This window comes from Haliaeetus albicilla, chromosome 6 (genome assembly GCF_947461875.1).
Source record: "Haliaeetus albicilla chromosome 6, bHalAlb1.1, whole genome shotgun sequence".
Classification (NCBI taxonomy): domain Eukaryota; kingdom Metazoa; phylum Chordata; class Aves; order Accipitriformes; family Accipitridae; genus Haliaeetus; species Haliaeetus albicilla.
The window spans coordinates 3,172,603-3,192,187 of NC_091488.1; the positions used below are offsets into that span (position 1 = coordinate 3,172,603).

At 37.0% G+C, this 19,585-nt stretch overlaps 1 protein-coding gene across 1 annotated transcript in view; it reads left to right on the forward strand.

Annotated features, from left to right (window-relative positions):
• The window catches only part of PDK3 (pyruvate dehydrogenase kinase 3), a 58,923-nt gene that overhangs the window by 29,789 nt on the left and 9,549 nt on the right, over positions 1–19,585 (forward strand). Inside the window, exons 4-9 of the mRNA XM_069784864.1 lie at positions 6,847–7,031; positions 9,166–9,255; positions 12,847–12,924; positions 15,045–15,121; positions 16,346–16,447; positions 17,054–17,164. Coding sequence (XP_069640965.1) covers positions 6,847–7,031; positions 9,166–9,255; positions 12,847–12,924; positions 15,045–15,121; positions 16,346–16,447; positions 17,054–17,164 — 643 coding nt within the window. The remainder of the gene's footprint in view (positions 1–6,846; positions 7,032–9,165; positions 9,256–12,846; positions 12,925–15,044; positions 15,122–16,345; positions 16,448–17,053; positions 17,165–19,585) is intronic.

Below are 19,585 nucleotides of genomic sequence, written 5' to 3' on the forward strand. Positions count from 1 at the left end.
TAGTGAGAACAGACTGAAAAAGACCATTTCAGAAGGCTGTACAGCATCCCATTTTAAAAGCTTTTAAGAATAGATTAGATAGCTTTCCATGTTGTTGTAGGCATGCTTATTCTGTAGTGGATAAATTAGATGAGCTTTTGGACTACCTCTAGCTGTTACATTTTGTGATTCTGTATTTACAGCCTGTTTGCTGCTGGGACAAGAATTTCTGTTTGTGACTAGTTTAGCAGTAAGTTTTCCTACTGCTTGACTTATAAGAACATCTTGAGTGGGATTAAGTTACCAAAACTTAGGTGACTTGCCTTTTGAGATGGTGTGAGCTGTCCTAGACATCTAAGCAAGCCTGGCAAGTGTTAACACAGGTCCTATTAAGCCTATAATGTCGGGGATGTGCAGGTGGAGACAAGGTGGTTGTGTAGTTTCTGGTACCATCTTAGATGTTCTGTATTTAGGTAACTGAATTTCAGCTTTTTATGAACTTCAGAGGTTCATGGTAGATCACTATATATATTTTTTAAAAGATTGATGAACAGTTCTCTTGGAGATCTGTTTTTAGAGTCTGTTCATAATTATCAAATGAATTATCTGATTCTGCCATATATCTAACACACATTCTTGATATTGTTTCATGACAATTGGAAATATTTTTTGAGATGCTCTATATTAGTAGGATATACCAGATATTTGATGATGAACCAAATATTTACTCATTCAGTATAACTGTTAAAAAATCTTTGAAATCTTGTAATTATTGTATTATATGTAATTAAGTACATATAATAAGGATGTTAGGAATTTTTTTTGCTACCTGCTAAGGTGAAGTCCAGCTAAGGACTTTGACAGTAAGAGTCATCTTTTATACTGAGTTCAGCCTGTGAAAAGAGATGAAAGATGTGTTATATGATTAAAGAGCAAATGTATTCTTCTTGACAGTATTGGATAGGCTACCTAAGATGAGAAGGTCAGATTTACTTTCCTGCACTTTGCATGTCCTCTGTTCTTGGCTTTCTGAAGGCTATGCCATTTAACTGGATATTGAGCTGTAATTAGCTATTATTTTAATATTCTTTGCAAACTATGTCTTTCAAAAATACTCTTTAACTATATCATATTTGTCTTCTAGTAGCCCACAGATAAATCTAACAAACTTCTCAATCCCTGTACCAGTATTCCATGTTGCTGCTGTCTAGTCCTATCCTACTTTTATGCATTGTGGTCAGAGGAGAAATATTGGGAACTCTAGTAGTTAGTGAACTACTTTTCAGTGGGAAGAAATCCCATATCTGAGTTCATTTATGTTTACATGAGTTTTCTATTCTTCTGTAATTGCATGTATAATTTAATATAGAATTTGAGCCATTATCTGGGACACTGTGGGTAGTGCCTTTAGGGATGCATGAATAAGAATACTACTTTTCTTCAACCATATTGGTTTGCTCAGAGAGGGACATGTGGAAGTTCCCTCTATAAGGTATGCCCAGTCCTTTGAACGAGAGCACTTCTTGTCCTAGAAGTATCTGTGGTGTATCTCTTTGAGTACCTTGCATGTAGTAGCATATGAAGAGGGGTTGGAGCATGCTTCATCTCGGTTTCTCTCAGCTGTCCTGTGCATTGAGCGTGCTGTAGAAGCATGCATATTAATATTACATATTATATACTTGGTCTTACAGAAGACCCAGTCTTGCATCCTTTGGTCATTGTAGTGCCCATCCTTATTAGTGCCCTGTGTGGTATCAGGTGACTTACATGTTTCATGATGGCCCCCATCTCTTCTTCCTTTAGCTTAATTAGTATCACAAAATGTGAGACTTGCCTGGATGGAGGACTACATCTGCCCCAGTACCACCCCACCAGCTTTTGTTTGGAGCTGAATGTGGTGTCCACCTCAAGCACCCAAAAACCATGAAGTCTTACAGAGCAGCTGATTTTTGGAAATTGAATGACTGCCTTGGTGGTCTTTTTGTCAGCTGAGGCAGACTTCAGTTTCTGTTATGGCTAATCAGGGCAACTAGTACATGAGAGAAGGGGAGCTAAACTGATCTTTTAAAGAGGTTCAGTATCCACAGGTGTGCTGTATCACTGTTGGCAGTAGTTCTTCAATTAATGCTTTTTAAAATGTTGGAATGATTTGATCAGTTGAACATAAAACTGTCCCCTGACTATTTGTGTTGTATCTCTGCTTGTCTGGGGAGCCTGCTCTGGTATTCTCAGAATTTGGGCTCTCTTTCTGAGTAAACCATTTTATGTATCAGTGTTACAGGATTATAGATGTTATCCACGTACTAGCACAGCTGTCTATGAAGCCATGCAGTGAAGTGAATTGGGAAATAGATCTAGTGAAAAAATAGCCCACTTTCAGCCCTGTGATCCCTAAATTGTTACACTGCATGGCCTACAAAGACAGCAGTGCCAACACAATAGAGAGGGTGAGTGGTTGGGACTAAGTGCGGAGACTAAACTAAAGCTGATGTTTTTCAGAATGGGCCAGTTTATCTCTGCTCTTAGTGTATGAATTTGAGGACTGATGTATGTTCATGAGTGTTACCTTCTTACGAATGTTGGACAAAATCCTTTAAAGGGATTTTTTGTCTCAGCATTTCCATGATGAAGAGGTTCAGAGTTGCTTCAGTTTCTTTATTATGTTCTGTTGGTTAGTAGACCTTATGAAGACTTAATACAATGTCGCCACATTACTGTCACTGTCAGTAGTATAGGCATACGCCAAAAGGTCAGGTTACTTTTGCATTTTTGATAACACAAATATCTTTCCTCAAGCTGCAGAGTGGTCAGGTGGAAGTCTTTCCACAGCTCTGTCAAACAGTATGATAGCAGGAGCGTTAAGATAAGGTGTCCACGCTTAGTAGAAGGTGTAAGCTGGCAGAAGTGTTGGAAATTTCCCATGGTGTCAATATGCATCCGGATAAACACACAGAGGCAGAAGTTGTTTTTCAAAGATTGAAGGGTTTGTAAAATGTGCTGTTCATGTGTACTTTCAAAGAACACTTATTCCACCTGCTATACCTGTGAGTTTCTTTGGTGATTTTTCTTTGTGGTGCTCCTGTGGGAGGGTATGTGGGGGAATGTCCTGGAACTGAGAGCAACTGCAGTAGTAAGTTGCTGTGTCTAGAGATAACATGCACACAAGAAGCTTGGTGAACAAGAACTTCTTTCTGCAGATTAAAATAGTGATTGTTAGCAATTTGAAATAAGTAAATATTGGAGTAGATTTTATTAAGAAGGTGCCACTTTGTTGTTTGCAAGTAATGTGAAATGCTGCTTCAGTTAGTTTTGCACTTCAAAAGCAGCTACACATTCTAGTAGAGAAATCTTTCAGAGTGTGAACTTGCACCTGGTGATTCTTAGCTACCAGCTAGCACCTCTTTAAAAAAGAGCAGCCAATCAAAAAACCCCCACTGCATGTCTGTTCCATTTAAAAGGATTTTTTAGGTTCAGTCTACTCGTCACTTTCTTGTCTTTAATCTTTCAGATAGTATTATCCATAAAAGAGACATAGTGAAAACACCCTTTGTCTCTATATTTACCTTCTTATGACTTCTTTTCTTGCACTGTGATGATAGATCAAAGCAGAATAATATATGCAGTCATTAGGGAGTTAAATAACTTGTGACATTCAGTAATTGCTTTGCATAAGCCTATAGGCTTAATTTATTTAACAGCAATGGTAACACCTTAAATAGTCTTTTGTTAATACACAGAAGCTTGCTTGACTAAAATAGTTTCATATTAATAATTTTTATCATCTGTCAAACCAACTGTGTTGTCCAAAAAGTGAATTCATTATTGGCTCGTGGCACACCAGGTAATCATACACTCAGGAGAGACATTATTTCATATTTGTGCAAAGATGGGTGCTAGGTGGTAATTCCACAAAGCTAGCACACCCTGCAGTTAAGCAAGCAAGCAATTTATACAGTTTTAGATTCACCTACTTAGTTTCCAAAGTCCTTCCCCCAAGTCGTTATTGGTAGTTGCTTATCTGCCACCATTTCTACTGGGCTAAGGTTTTTTCCACTTCAAATTAAAAGTGCAGTGTTATTTTATTCCACAGCGCATGCCCAAGGAGTGTGTGGGGGGTAAGTTGTTTAGGTCTTTAATTGAGTCGGTGGTCACCATCTCCCCTGCTGCCTTTACTTTTCTCCTAGTTCATGTTTCTTTGGTAATCAGCCGGTGCCTTCTGGAGCAGGATGTTTCCTTTTGATCAGTCTTTAGTTCCTTTTTCAAGGGTATAGTTGGCAAAGCCTGCATCATTCATACAAAGTAAGGGGGCCTACAGAGTGAAACTATTGAGTAATGGTCCTCCTTAAAGGACAATGCATCGTGCTTAACCCTAAATTAAGCAGTATCACCACAGTTAGGCCATAACTCAGACATATGACTACAACTGCATTATTTATTCATTGTGGTTTTGAAAATATGATACACCGAATTTTGAAAAAACAATCATTGGTAAATAAAATTTTCAGAGCTATTCTGGAGTATTTCCTGCCTGCCCCCCAACTAATCCTATAAGCATTTTAAAAATTCCTTGATACGGTCTCCCACAGTTAGAGTACAGTAAAAGCTTTGTGTCTTTCAGGGGTGTGTGGGGTGGTAAGGAATGAGTGGTAAGATTAAGGAAATGTGTTTTGATTTCTGCCCTGCTGCTTTGAAATGTGCCTATACATTTTATGTGTTTGGTCCTTTAAAAGTATCTGCTTGACTCAGTTATCTTTGAAGATGGAGCGGGAGGTTTGTCCTATCACTGCAGTAATGAAGAATTCCTTTATTGTGTGTATTTGCACACTAAGCTTCAGCTATGATTTGCTGGTCTGTAGCAGATAAACCTCCTAGCCCTTTGTTTGCCCTTTGGCATGCTCTGTGCATTTAAGCACTTTGGTAGTGGGACATCAGTGAACAGTTTGCCCTTGTGGAGCACGTAGGCATCATGTATATATTGTGGATAGTGGAGGTATTTAAAAACAAATAGCAAAGCTGTCAGCAAATAGCAGTTAGTAGAGAGTGTTGTCAGTTATCTTTCAGATGTGATTGTAAGCGTTGCTTCTCAGCTCTGTTTTTAGCTAGTGTCTCGTTGCTCTGAAACAGAGAAGCAGCATGAGTATAGCCAGGCACTAGTCTTGTCTCAAACTAACATCAGATCTCAGTGGCTACAGCTCACACAGAATCAAGACTTAATAAACATAAAAAGAGTCTACAAACCTTTTAAGCATTAAAATATTTTAAGCTGTCCAGTCAGCAAGGTTGGTAAGTAAGAGAACAGTCATTCTGTACTGTGATAATATTTAGATAGGGGAATTAGGCAGCTAAAACTTCCCCTTTTCTATGCAACAAAATAGTGTTGAAAGACTACTGAACTGTTAACACACAGGCAAAAAACTGGTGGTTAGACTGAGGATGATGAAAAAAAACCTACTAAAAATGAATCCTACATTCCTTTGGAGCTGGCAGTGTAGAATGGGAGAAATAATTTTAGAAGTGTATCACTTGTTAAGAATGGTATTTGTGTACTATCAAATGATTGTCTTGGCTAAGTGGTTATGAAAAGGAAGGAAGCATCTGCTTTAAATGTGGTGACTAATTGGTAGTCTTAACTGGTAGTCTTTTTTACTTTTGGTGGTCTTAATGTTCTTTCCCCTGCTTGTTGCAGGGGGATTGGAGTAGATGACCTTTAAAAGTCCGTTCCAACCCAAACTATTCTAGAATTCCTTCCTTAGCTGGTATATATTCTACTTTTGATAAAAATCATTAATACATTTCTTTTCAGTGTTCATTATAAACCTACTGAGAATGTTTTGCTGTTGATGTTGTTTTAAAAAGGATCTGTAGAATTGCAGATATAACTGAACAAGTCTCCCAGCTGTGCTTTCTTTTGAAAGCTGCATTTCACTGTGCTTTTTTTTAAACAAGATCACGTAATCATTGTGGTGTTAGTATTCATTTAATATTAGAGAATGTAGCAGAGTTGAGTAGTACTAATTTTCCATGGCTAGGCTTTAGAAAGTTATTAATAATTAATATTTCAAGTATGTATTTCAAGTTTGCATGTCGGGGAAAAAAACAATGATGAGCACTTTGAAGATCATAGGTGTTGAATTGCCTTGGCAGGAGAAGCAGAATTCCTCCAAGCTGTTTCAAAGTTAAGTGCTTGTTAACAGGTGCTTGTTAAAAGCAATGGAAGTGATATCCTAAAACTTCTGAGCTAGCACAGAGAAGAGCCTGTCAGAGCACCTTTGTATGCGCTCTGCCATCCAGCGGTGTAAAAGGAAACTGAACAGAAGTCACACTGATGATAATTACCTATTCTGATAATCAAACTTCCCAGAATAGATACCAGGTAAACGAAATGCATTCAAAAGTTACACTGCACAGGTTGAGGTGTTGGGAAGAAGGTATGAAGTGTAAAAACTCTCAGGAAATTATGAAGGGCAGTCAAGTTGTTTTTCCTGAGTTTCCTTTCCAATCTCCCAGCTACTGTTGGTTGCAGAGAATGAGAGTTACCATGGTGCATATGATTGCAATAAAATAAAATCTTTTGTTCTCCTTTACCAGTGAAGAGAGATTTAATTTAAAGGAAAGTTTCAGGGAGGAACAACTTAATTTGGGGCCCTAAATATTTCACAGATCTCGTGAGAAGTTGACCAAATATTTCTCTTTAATTGGTTTATTTAGGTACTGCTATATTTTTATCTTCTACCTCTGATAATTTTTTTGTTGACTAGGAGGGATGGTAAACAGATAAAATGGTTATGCTGTGGGGAGTTGAAAACAAGTGAGAGATTGAATTTAATTATGCTTTTAACAATCTGTTTCTAATTTTGTTTCCTCTAGCTTTTTAGATGTTTTAATTAAAGTCAGGAACAGACACAATGATGTGGTTCCAACCATGGCGCAAGGGGTGATTGAATACAAGGAAAAATATGGCTTTGATCCATTTGTTAGCAGTAACATCCAGTATTTTCTAGATAGATTCTACACCAACCGCATCTCTTTCCGTATGCTTATTAACCAACACAGTAAGTAATTGCTTTTTTTCATTGTCAAGAACTCATTAGTTATTGCTTGTAAACCTGAAGCCATAGCTTTGCTTTCGTTTTTTTTTTCATACTCATGACTAATTCTTAATATTCTGTCCTAATTACAGTAAAGGATATACTGGCAACTGGTTGATTTGGTACTTTGCAGTTATCAGAAATGAATCCAAAACACCAGTATGCTTTCTTTTAGAATTGTCAGGCTTTGTCAGTGTGGCTGTCGCTTTTTAATCTTGTTGGCAGAGGCAGCTTGCATAGTGATACATGAAGTATTTTTAGATAGTAGTAGAGTAGTTGTGTCTTTCTGCTCACAAATCTCAACATTGTTTGTAGTGCTGACATTTATTTCATAATGAAATGCAAGGATGCCATAAATTTTGAGTAGGTTATGCACTATCTGTATTTTTATTGTTTTTTTCAGCAAGTTATCTAGACTTTCTTGCCTTCTGAAGAGGTTGAGTATTTCTAACTTAAGTTTTAAATTATATCCCTTATGTCCCTCTACTTCCTATTCCCTATTTATGAATAAATGTTAGAATTAGTCATCCTTTGTAATTAGGTTCTGTTTCATTTGTTTTTACTAACAAACTTACTTTTTTATATTCATATTACAGAGTGAAAGGAGTTACTTGCACAGCTCCTATTAACCCGTATGTGCAACTATGCAGAAAGTGATCTGTATAAAGTTACGGACAGTCTTGTGGTCTCTTGTAGTGTATCTTGTGCCTTTTAGCTCTAGAGCTTCATTCTCTGCCCAGTATTCTGCTTTTTATGAGCTCTTAGAATTTGTGGTACGCTACAGATAATGCAGATGCTAGAGTACTGTATTGTAAGGTATTTTACTACAAGTTGTGTGTCTTTCCAGTAACCTTTTATGTGACTAACAAATGCCTTGTGTGTGTACAAATAACTTTAATGTAGCAAAGCATACAAAATGAGATAAATGTGTAGCTTATTCTTTACTTGCACCTGGGTAGGCAAATGACAGATGTAAAACCGAGTTAAGTTAAAAGGCTCTCACGAAATACTTCTAGCAACAAGTAAAAATGTTGTCCTAATAGAGTTCTTGGGCTGAGAGCTGGCATAATTTGCAGTAGTTCTGAAATATTAAACTTATTTCATTAAACTGAAATGGCTTTTCCTATGGACACTCTTACTGAACTGGTTGAAACTTAAAACTGCTTATAGATGCTTAAAGTTTAGTTAACCTTGTGCAATTTCGCTATGTGAAGCAATGTTAATGATCCATCCATGATGGCAAATACTAATCTTGAAGCACTGATGAAAAAGACAATTGGAAAGCAGAATGCAGAAACAGGGTTTTATGTAGGTTGCATTTCTGTTTGGTATGTTATTGACAGACTGTTTCTTACAATGCAGTTCTGCAAGGTGCAGTCTGCCAGTGTATTAGCTCACCATGACTGGAATAGGAAAAGCTTTCAGATCTTGTCTTTTGCTCACCTCATACTGCATCTGTTTCATATTAGAGCTGACTAACTTGCTAAAATAGCAGAAAATCACTTCTGCAAAAAAAGTGTAAAACCTTTCTACTTCTTTGAGAGCTAAACTCTTGGTGAAGGATCTGGTGAGTGCCAGACCCTTGTGCAAAGGAGGGAGTGGGGAGCATACTGCTGAGAGTCAGGGAGAAAGGAGAATGAGACCTCTGTGCCAGCTGTGAAATTGCAGCTTAGGTGAGTGTAAAAGGCGTGCTTAATGCTGTCTTACAGTTCCTCAGTCCTTTTTACTATAACATTTTCACTGTTGCGAGTGCTTCTGTTCTGACATAATGCTATGAATGAAGCATTTTACATTTTAGTTTTATCTAATTTTTGATAGTCCACTTTGAAATGTGGGTTTTCACCTTAATCCTCCCACATCACTATTTCTGTTTTAACTAGCCTTAGCTATAAAAAATGAAAAAGGAAAAAAAGAAAAAAAAAAAAAAAAAGAGAAGGGAGGCAAGTAGTCTTCCTAAACAAGGATTCTGGCAATTTGCTAGAGTATCTTTTTACTAAATGATGCACTAGCCAGTAAGTTTCAAATACCATCAAATTTAAACTTTCTAGGCTGCTTCAAGTGTAATAGATAATTTACTGCCATTTCTTTTTCCTTTCAGCACTTCTTTTTGGTGGAGATATTAATCCTGCTCATCCCAAACATATTGGAAGTATCGATCCTAACTGTAACGTGGCAGAGGTGGTTAAAGGTAAGATGAAGTTAATATTTTTGTTGATTTTAAAAAAACCACACAACTTAGAATACGCATAAATATGTTATTGAGATACAAGAGACTGAAGGTGATTTTAATTCATTTAATAAAGAAGAAATGGGAGTTCTGCAGTTGCTCACAATAAAGCCAATAAAGTCTCTTATTGACACTTTCTAATGTCTCCATTATTAAGAATGGAGAAACTTTTGGTATGTTAACAGAACTAAGAAAACAATTGAATTTTTTCTTAACTTTAATCTGTCCTTTTAAAATCAGATTAAGTATCTAAATGTTTTGTTAAACTTTAGATGTTTTCTTCCCTAAAATACTAGAAGCAGGTTCTCATGTACTGCTTTTTTTTATCTGATGCTGGTCCTAAAGAAAAATGAGAGTAAGCGAAATTTTCTGATTTGTTTAGTTAGGCCTTTCGGTAAAATGTGCTCAGTAGTACAGACGTTCCAGTGAAACTCCCCATTACTACGTGCATCTGACCGTATCACAGCCTGTTCTCTCTTACACAGAAGGTGTGTATGTGATGGTTGTACCTGAATGACCTGGCACGGTCGCATTAGAAATCCTGTTTGCTTAATGTTTGGAATGTTCATATGCTTTCAGAATGTTAGTAAGTAGGCATGAGGCTATGCTGTCTGCTTAAGAACTTGTTTATTGAAGATTCATGCTCTGGGTGTATGTATTTACAAATACAGGTCTTGATGTAGGAGTGAAATCCACACTCTGTCCTTCACTGCTGTTTGTGCAGCTGTAAGAGGGAAAGAATATGTTTCTCCCCTTCACTTTCTATCAGCCTTCTGTGAAGTAAGAGGGAAACCTTTCTCATGTCAGACTTTGACCTGCATGAGAGCTTGCTTTGTAATGTAGATGCTTTTTACTGTTATGAAGGCTTCTTGGCTTCTAGTTATTTTTGGCTCTAAGGTGGCCTCTTTTCAGCAGCTTTTTCTTTTGACTGATCTTATTCCCCTTTGACCTTAGCATTGTATATGTTAGTTGTGTTGTTTATTTAGATATTCCTTCCAATAGCAACGTTTGAATCTATTTTGATCATCAAATTCATAGTTGCTGCTTTGGACAGAGGAGTACATAGTGTCAGAAGGTGCTCAGTCCAGTTTTCAAGCCAGTAGCTAAAGAAGAAATATCTGAAATACCTGAAGAAATAATCACTAACAAGCGGAGGGCATTGTAAACAGTATCCAGTCTTGTCTTTCAAAGAAACAAAATGTCCTTAAAGACAGATGCTGTCTGAAGTCAAGGTGATTGAGGCCACTTCCTTGTAGAATTAGTAGAGGGATTAATTTACATTCTGTATCCTGTGCTAGCTCCAAAATATTCTGGTTCACAGGCAGCATTCTGAGCAATTTGTCAAAGCTGAGATGTTGATTTTGGCACTGTATGTGGCAGCTACAAGCTCTGTATGCCCTTCCAACATTGAAGAAGTGATTTAAACAACCACTTCTTACTTCAAGCAGCTCCACCAAGTATTGTGTCTGTAACTGGCTGAGGTGGGGGTCTGTATCTCACTGACTGTCCTATAATAAGATTTTTGAGTTGACAGCAAATCCAAGCTTGTTCCTGGAGCTGGGATTTTAGATGTACTGATAGATCCCAGCCACGACATGAAGCGTGCTTTGACCTTTGAAGTCTCTTTTACAGTCTTAAGACTCTGCCAAAGAGATGGCTTTTAGAGGAGGGTAAAATGTAAGACTGCACTCAGACCCTCACATGGTTTTGCTAGGGGCTGGATATTTCACTGGATCGTGAAGTGATAGTGCCTTCCGTTCATCTGAAGGGTGGTAAGGTATCTACTTCTTAAAAATGGATGAGAGTTCTACATTAAATTTAGGGAGGCTAAATGGATTTATTCGGAGCTTCTTTGTTCTCTCAAGGTTTGTATAGTGGCTGTGTCTGCTCCACATCCGTGTATTGAGAGGGCTTTTGGTTTATTCCCACACAGTTATTGATTTGCTTTTTAGAGGCCTTGAAGTTTTTCTCCGCAATAAGAATCCAACTCCTGCCCCCTGGATCCATATCTAATTTTCACTTTGATGTGGAAACAGTGAAGTATGATAACGTATTCCTTTCTCCATGTAGATGGCCTTATAGTCATAGTAGCTATATTGCTATCTTCAGCTTTTGATGGCTGAGTCAAGATTGTGGCTGTGCTTCTTATGCCCCTTTTTTCTAAAGCACAGGATTACTCCCAAGGCCATCAGAAGTTCTGAGATGATTTTAGAATATCGTGTAAGTGTAGGTATCCTGCATCTTTTTTTCCTAAATTATGTATATCCCAGGCTGAGGTTCTCTGTACAGCTTGGATATTAAATGGGATTTTGATCTTTTTACTAGGACACCTTTTATTGTGTTAATGACAGGACCCTTTTAGAAAGTCTTTGGAGCTGACCGTCTTGACATAAGATTCTTACTGGATAGCTGATTCTCTGAGATGTTCCTGGGACTTGATCAAGAACACTTCCAGTGTTGATTAGCTCCATTTTACTAGACCTCAAGTACCATTTGTGTCAGCCTTGTGTGATATGTCTAGCCTTGTGGATGTTGAACAACTGATAAAAACTTTTTTCAGATAACAGAGCACGTTATTTCTGTAGACATCTTGAAGGAGGACAATTACAGGTAACTAGCCCTTTCTGAGGACTAGTGATTTTACTTTTTGTGCTTGTCACGTAGCTCTGAGTCTTGGCAGCGACTGTTTTCTTTTGTAGTGTCACTTTGGACAGGAGGAAGAAGGTATGTGCAGGGTGAGGTCAAATGCAATTGTTATGATATCTTAGCAAATTGCTCTCTGTCTGCAGAACTGCCCATCTGTTTATGTGCTTGCTTTTAGCCCACACTTATTACAAGGAAGCCACTTTTGTTAAGGTACCTTAAGCAATGTAGTTAGAACATCTTTGAGTTTGTGGTTTCTCTTTAAGCTAACACTTACTGCTTGTTTCTAAAATATTTTTGCAAGTGAGGTACCAGTGAATATTTAGAACCACGAAGAAATCTTTCAAACACAAGATGACTTAAACTTTCTTGCTGTATTTTGACAGTGCATAAAGCCTGATTTGGATTATGGGGAGGCTTTTTTTTCATTCAGTGAGAAAGAATGAAGAATCTTAAAGATTCCAGCTTTGCCCCTGAAAGACCTTGAAAATCAAATATTGTAAACAGTATTGTGTTTGGGAAAACTTAATTTATGGTTGCACTGTCATCCTTTTTTGACATCGAAAGAACAAGCATTAAATTGTGATCAAGACTTGACAAATAAGTAGATATTATGGTCAGCCTAAGATTATATCCTTCTGGTTTTCAAGCCCTGAATAAAGATGAAAAATAGCTTTGTCTCTAGTAATCCGCTTTTGTTTGTAGAGCTTCAAATAGAATTTGCCCTTTCTTGACAAATAGGCTATGAGCACACAGAGAAAAGGGAATTAGAATGGATACCAGTTTCACACTTGTAAACTAGTTATGAAAATGAGTGTTCTGCTTGTAGTCTTTCACATACAGGGTGAACTTTGCTAGTCGTCTCTAGATGATTTTGATAAATCCCTGTTCTGCTCTGTTGTTTTGTAGATGCCTATGAAACAGCTAAGATGTTATGTGAACAGTACTATCTGGTGGCACCGGATCTGGAAGTTGAAGAATTCAATGGTAATTGTGAAATTAATTTAAGTGATGTATGTAAGAAAGCATTTCTAATATCTGTGACTTCTAGTTTTGTTAATTATTTGTAAGTTATAATTTGAGCTCTGCAGTTCTGTATGCAGAGTTACTTTTCTTCTTCTGATGTAGACAGACATGGGCGCATGAATGAGAGTTTATCATCATGACCTCTTTGCTTCTTGATGCTGAATGCAGAGTGCTATCTGCTGAATTTGCTATCACTTTAGGAAAATAAAGTGGTCAAAAACCCTTATAACTGGGAAGGAGACACACCTGCCTTCTAATCTTTTAATAGAGCTGAAATTTGTTTCATTTTGAAGTATGCTTATAAATTCCACTGTCAGTCTCTGCACCAGTGGTGAGCTCTTCTGTGTAAGATGGTGAAATTAGGAATTTTTTTTCATAGTCTTGCTTTAAGTCCTACGATAACTTCTCACACGAAAATCTGTTTCAAGTTGATTGCAAAGATGAAAATTGGATGCTACAAAACCGATGAGAGAGTCCTTGTTAGTGTATTGACTGATTTTTTTTTCATAATTTCTACTGAAAAAAGGTAGATTATTTTAAGTTAAAAATATAAATTTTCTTGAGTGATCCTCTCAAACTTTGGACAGCTGTCCAAACATAAGACTAAGATGTTTGAAAACTTCAGCAGAAGAATTGCAAAAGTCTCAGAGTAGGTAACACTCAAAATGGAGAGTGTGATATAGGGGAACATATAAGTTGCTCAAAGTACTATTTAATATTGTAGAAATACTTCTCTACACAAAGTGATCTTGTCAACACTGATGCATTACTACCAGCCCCCCCTCCGAAAACCAAAGGACCCAACCTTCCCCCCTCCAAAATGGAGTGATTTTTGGAGCTAAAAGTACTGAGTACTGCAGCAGAGGAATCAATGCAAAATCAATTTGAAGGCCTAAGTAAAAAGATCCAACAGTAGAGAAAACAAATTGCTGGATCTGATAAAAAAAGTGAGGGGAGAATTACTAGTTTCCTTTAAACTAGCTTATTAACATGAGGAAAGTGAATTTGCAAATTACCTCACAAAAGCAACAGTAACATGTTTTCTATGTGTACTCTATGCCTCAAATGAGTACAAATCAGCTGCCTTGGTTTTGGTGATGTGTAAGAATTGGAGGATGGACTCTGACAAAATTAACATAATAAAACAGCAAGTTGCCTTGCAACTAATTATGCAGAGCATTGTCTTGGTCTTCTCCTTTTCCTAGGAGTTTTCACTCCTGTGTCTCTTAAAGTAGTAACTGGTATTATCAGCCCTCAGTGCCAAAAAGGATGAAGTTGACTCTAGTGATGTTCTGTGCGCATGTTTGTATCTTCCTGCGATTTATGAAGCAGACATTTAGAGACTTTTCTTCAATCTGAACTGCTGCTGGGTCTGACAGGCTGTGACTGTATAATTTAATGCCAGTAGATATTTGAATGTTCAGGGGTGACTGCATCTTCAGCACCAAAACTGTCTTGGAATGTATTAAGTGCAGCTGTATTTTCCTGCAATATCAATTGGCACTCTAACGTTCTGAGCTGTGCCAAGCTGTACACCTCTGCCGAAACACTAAAACCAGGACAACAGTGAACAAACAATTCAGTTATGATTTGGAATAAGAAAACTGTGATATTGTTTGAAGTATATTTTGAAAGTTTTTATGAATAGTTTACATTTTATAGGTTTTAATTAAGGTAAAATGTAGTTGTTTTTAGAATATTTAAACAGTGAATTTCTTAAATTAAAGAATCTTGTTGTGCAGCAAATATTATGCTTAAATATTGTCCCACTTAAGTGGGAAAGTTCTCTTAGTTAACATACATTGTCAGTATGAAACCAACCACTGCTTAGTGAAGTTTCATATCTAAACAAAGTCTGCTGACATAGATGTCTGAAAATCATCATTAGAATGTTCTACTTCAGGTGATAGCAGTAACTGAAATTTATGTTTTTACTTCATGGAACTAATCTTGCACTTGCAAAATTAGAACATGCTTACATGCTTGTCTTTGCCTACAGTTTCATGTTATTCCTGTCAATAGAAATGCTACAAAATGCTGTTTTGAAAAAATATTTGTCTTTTTTATTTTTATTTTTTCAGCTAAAGCTCCAAACAAGCCTATTCAAGTAGTCTATGTACCTTCTCATTTGTTTCATATGTTATTTGAATTATTCAAGGTGGGTTGCACTTGTTAATATTTGGAAGGGTTTTGTGAACTTACATTAGTGTTGAAATTGAGATTCTTTTCAGTTACAGCTCTTAAATGTTATTTCAGTTTTCCTTTCTTAAGCTTATTCTTAAACAAGGGTTTGAAACTGTTAAAAGCTAGGCTTACAGCCCTCTCAAGCCCTTGTGTACTTAAAAAAATGTCTGTGTTTTCCTACTTCTCTTTTTGTGCTTTTGCAGCTGGTGAACTTAAAACACTCATGATAGTCTATTTTTGCAATGATGATATATTAATTACCTTGCAGTTTTCATAAGCTTGCTTCGTTATTGCATATTTGAGGATTGGTTAGGATCAGTGTCTTTTGTTTATTGTGAAAACAGCCCATAGGTTTTTGAGTAGCATAAATGACATGCTTTGTTTTGTTTTTAATTGTGTCTTCTGAATAACTGAAACAAAAGTGAAAATGAAAGTGAGAGCTATTGTATGTGTTTGAGTAAGATAGGTGGTCTCTAGGTGGTGCAATTGAACACTAGAAATTCAGGGGAAGAAAGCATTTGGTCAGAGAGAAACTTTTCCAAAATAATGGTATTTGGGTTTGATTTGTGACACTTGTCAAGTACATTCATTTAAATCTTCCCCCAATTTTGCCATTTGTAACATTAATTCTAGGGTAGAACAAGCGAGAATTTGTATGCTACTTGTAGGTATGTTTTGGTACAAGTCATGAAACGGTATGAAACTACTAAGTTATATCTTAAGTAATGAACCTGTGACGGACTGGCAGTGGAAACTCTGTTAATAGATATAGTAAAGTCAGATTGATAGATGGTAACTTAACAACTATGTGACCCAGGCTGAGAGAATCAAAGCTTGTTCTCTGTGGCGAACATAGCTATTGCTGTTCTGCAAAGTGGAGGTTAAGGATACTGTCATCCCTTATATATAATTACATGATTTCACACAGGAAAAAAAAAATCTTCCTTTATGTTCTCTGACTCTATAACAAGTAGATAAAAGTATGTATAATGGAGTTCTGATGAAAAAGTTTAACTGGACAGTTCATGGACTTGAAAGCACTTCTTGCATTTGTTTTAAATATGGCCTTTTCTGTCTTGTATAGAAATGTAGCACAGAGTATCCAGATTCAACAACATAAATGCAAGTTCTAAGTTGTCACAAAAAGCCTATATGGTAAAGTTAGAATCAAAGACACTGTTTTTTCCTTTATCTTCAGAATTCAATGAGAGCTACGGTGGAATTGCATGAAGGTAAGAGAGAAGGCTATCCATCGATCAAAACCTTAGTCACTTTGGGGAAAGAAGATCTGTCTATTAAGGTAAATGCCTGAAAATAATATGCAGCTTACAACCCTGCTAGGTTTAGAATAGTATGACTTGTAATTTGAAAAGACAAATTACTGTATCACTTCTGACACTTCAAATTCATTAGAATAGAATATTTTCAGTTGGAAGGGACCTACAGTGATCATCTAGTCCAACTGCCTGACCACTTCAGGGCTGACCAAAAGTTAAAGCATGTTGTTAAGGGCACTGTCCAAATGCTTCTTAAACACTGACAGGCTTGGGGTGCTGACCACATCTCCAGGAGGCCTGTTCCAGTGTTTGACCACCCTCTCGGTAAAGAAATGCTTCCTCATGTCCAGTCTGAACCTCCCCTGGCGCAGCTTTGAACTGTTCCCTCGCATCCTATCACTGGATCCCAGGGAGAAGAGCTCAGCACCTCCGTCTCCACATCCCCTCCTCAGGAAGCTGTAGAGAGCCATGAGGTCAACCCTCAGCCTCCTTTTTTCCAAACTAAACAAACCCAAAGCCCTTGGCTGCTCCTTTAACGTTTCTAAAGTTGTTTAGGTAATGCTGCTTGAGTTTTGCAGGGTTTTTTTTCAGAACATAATGTTTAAAACTCTTAACTTTTCATTCCTTAGATAAGTGATCAAGGTGGAGGTGTACCTTTAAGAAAAATAGACAGATTGTTTAACTACATGTACTCAACAGCACCCAGGCCTAGCTTGGAGCCCTCAAGAGCTGTGCCTTTGGTAAGCGATTGCAATATGTATTTAAATGTCCCTTTGCGCTACTCTGGTTATGCGCTTCCCTTCACTGCAATCTACTGGATCAGGTTTTCCACTGAAGAATTGTTTATCATTAGCAACTCTATGCAGGTGAAACATGTCAGGAAAAAATGGGTTCTGTTATCATCATTTAGTCTTTGGAATAGAAAATTGCTTTTCTTTGTCTTGACATTATATTCTTAGAAACAACCATTTCTGCATAAGTGCAATATTTTCATGGGTTAATGGACAGGATTTTTAGTGCTGTATTACTGAGAAGGTGGATAACCTAATGAGCTCCTCTTTGGTGTGTAAATTGCTGTTTACCTAAGTTTCCTATAATAAATGTAAAGGTGAGCCATGCTGTCAGAATTACAGAACTTGAGAAGCACCTCCTGGTAATGCACAAGCTTATACTGAACTTTGAAAATTATTTTTATATAGGTTATGGACTGTAAAAACATTTAAAAAAATAAATTCCCAAACCTCCATGTCATAGGAACACTTTGGGTATGTTCCTGTTCAGTTGGAAATCTCTCATGTGATACTCCCTTCTGAGATATATCGGGGTCAGATTTCAAACAAACAAAATTTCCCCATAGTTTCTTCTAAGCAGGGAATTATTTCAGTGTTGAATTCTTTTAGCAAGCATGATTTTAAAAATTATTATTAAAATGAAATTATTATTTTTAATTTCATTAAGTTACATATTGGCTCATTGTGATAAAAATTATATGGCTACTGTTCCATTTGACTGGCTTTCAATAAGTGGATTAATACTGATGCTGTATTCTTGCCTCTTCCATCTTTGTTCTCTATTGCTTCTGATGCAACCCTTTATCTTCAACCATGTCGAGAAAAAGTTGATTCTTTGAGAAATTTCCTTCCCTTATTTAGGAACGCTCATCTAGCATGTTAAGGGATTTTTTTTTTTTCCTGCTGATACTTCTGTGCTTGAAGTGCCTTCAGGCAGCTAATAAAATGTGGCACGGAGTATGTGACTATTTTTGGTATAAAATAATTAACAGTGAACTGAGGGTGAAACCAGTTCAGAGTGGTTCAGAGATAATAAATTTCATTTTAGATTTTTAGCAGAAAGTCTTTATGGTACTGTCTTAGTCCACAGTTCATAACAACGTGGCACGTAAGTGTATTGCATTGTTTTCTCCACTGTTTGATGCCACCGTGGTAGGTGTGAAACCCAGTTCCATATCTGCATTGACTTGATAGTAATCCTTCACAGCTCCTACCTCTACAACACATCTTAGTAATATGTTTCAAACTTTTGCTTTTCCATAGAAAATCTTCTTGAATGGGATGAGTGATGGGGAACAGGCCTTAATTCAAATATAAACTTTTTTCTTTGTCAAGAATGGTAGACTCTTTCTTGATTCATAATCTGCCTTTGTTCTGTCTCACTTTTGATCAGCAATTTACTGTATCAGCCTACAAGGATTTCCTGAAACTTGTTCCCACTATAAACTTATACCTTGATTACCAGTTGTATTCACTATTAAAATGTCTCTTCCTTTGTGGCTCTCTGATTGTAAAATGTGTTCATCTTAGGATTGATGCTATTTTTTCTCCATGTATCTTTAGCAATGTATTCCTATGTATATTTCCTCGTCTTAAGACTGCTTACTTTGATACTTTGATTCTGTGGCATTTATACTTGGTATTCGTCTACTGTATTCCATTTTCAGGACTTGTTTTTCTCTTTGGTCTGTACATCACTGTAGTCAGACCTGCAAAGTATCCCCCTCTCTTGTGAACCTGGCAGCTTTTGCCCTGTGATGCCTGTACATGACAATGTTGAGAAGAGTTGTTAAGCTCCATTACTTATATGTGTGTGCAGAAAGAAACAAGTCAAGAACTGGGAGTCTGTGGCATATCTTTCCAGTAAGAAGAAAAAGGACTTAGCAGTGAAGCTTGACACGTTCTGTATTATGGCCCATATTCTGTTACAAAAACAATTATGCTATACTTTGTCAGTCTAGAAACAAAAATCCTTCAGCGGTAAGGTTCCTCATAAATCCTCTTCAAAGTCCATACAGAAGGAGATTTTCTTTATTGTGTACTGCTGAAGACCAAACCACTTAAGAATTGCTCCAGAAGGTAGGTAGGTCTGTCTGTGCTTGTCATTCTTGACCTAGATAATATTCTAAACTAAATTGCAGTGCAGTGTAAATAGACATATTCTTCTGTTCTAACACTCCCTCCCCTTGTTATATGATCCCCTGTCTAGTTTATGAAATATTCATGGCCTTTGGGAGGGGAAGAGAGGGATCTTTTTGTTGATTGGTGAAATTCCTTCTCAGTGTCATTGCAAATGTTGTTTAAAAACTGCTGAGAAACCTTGTTACCATGGCAGCATTCAGATTTTAGCAGGTCTTGTGTGCATCTGTA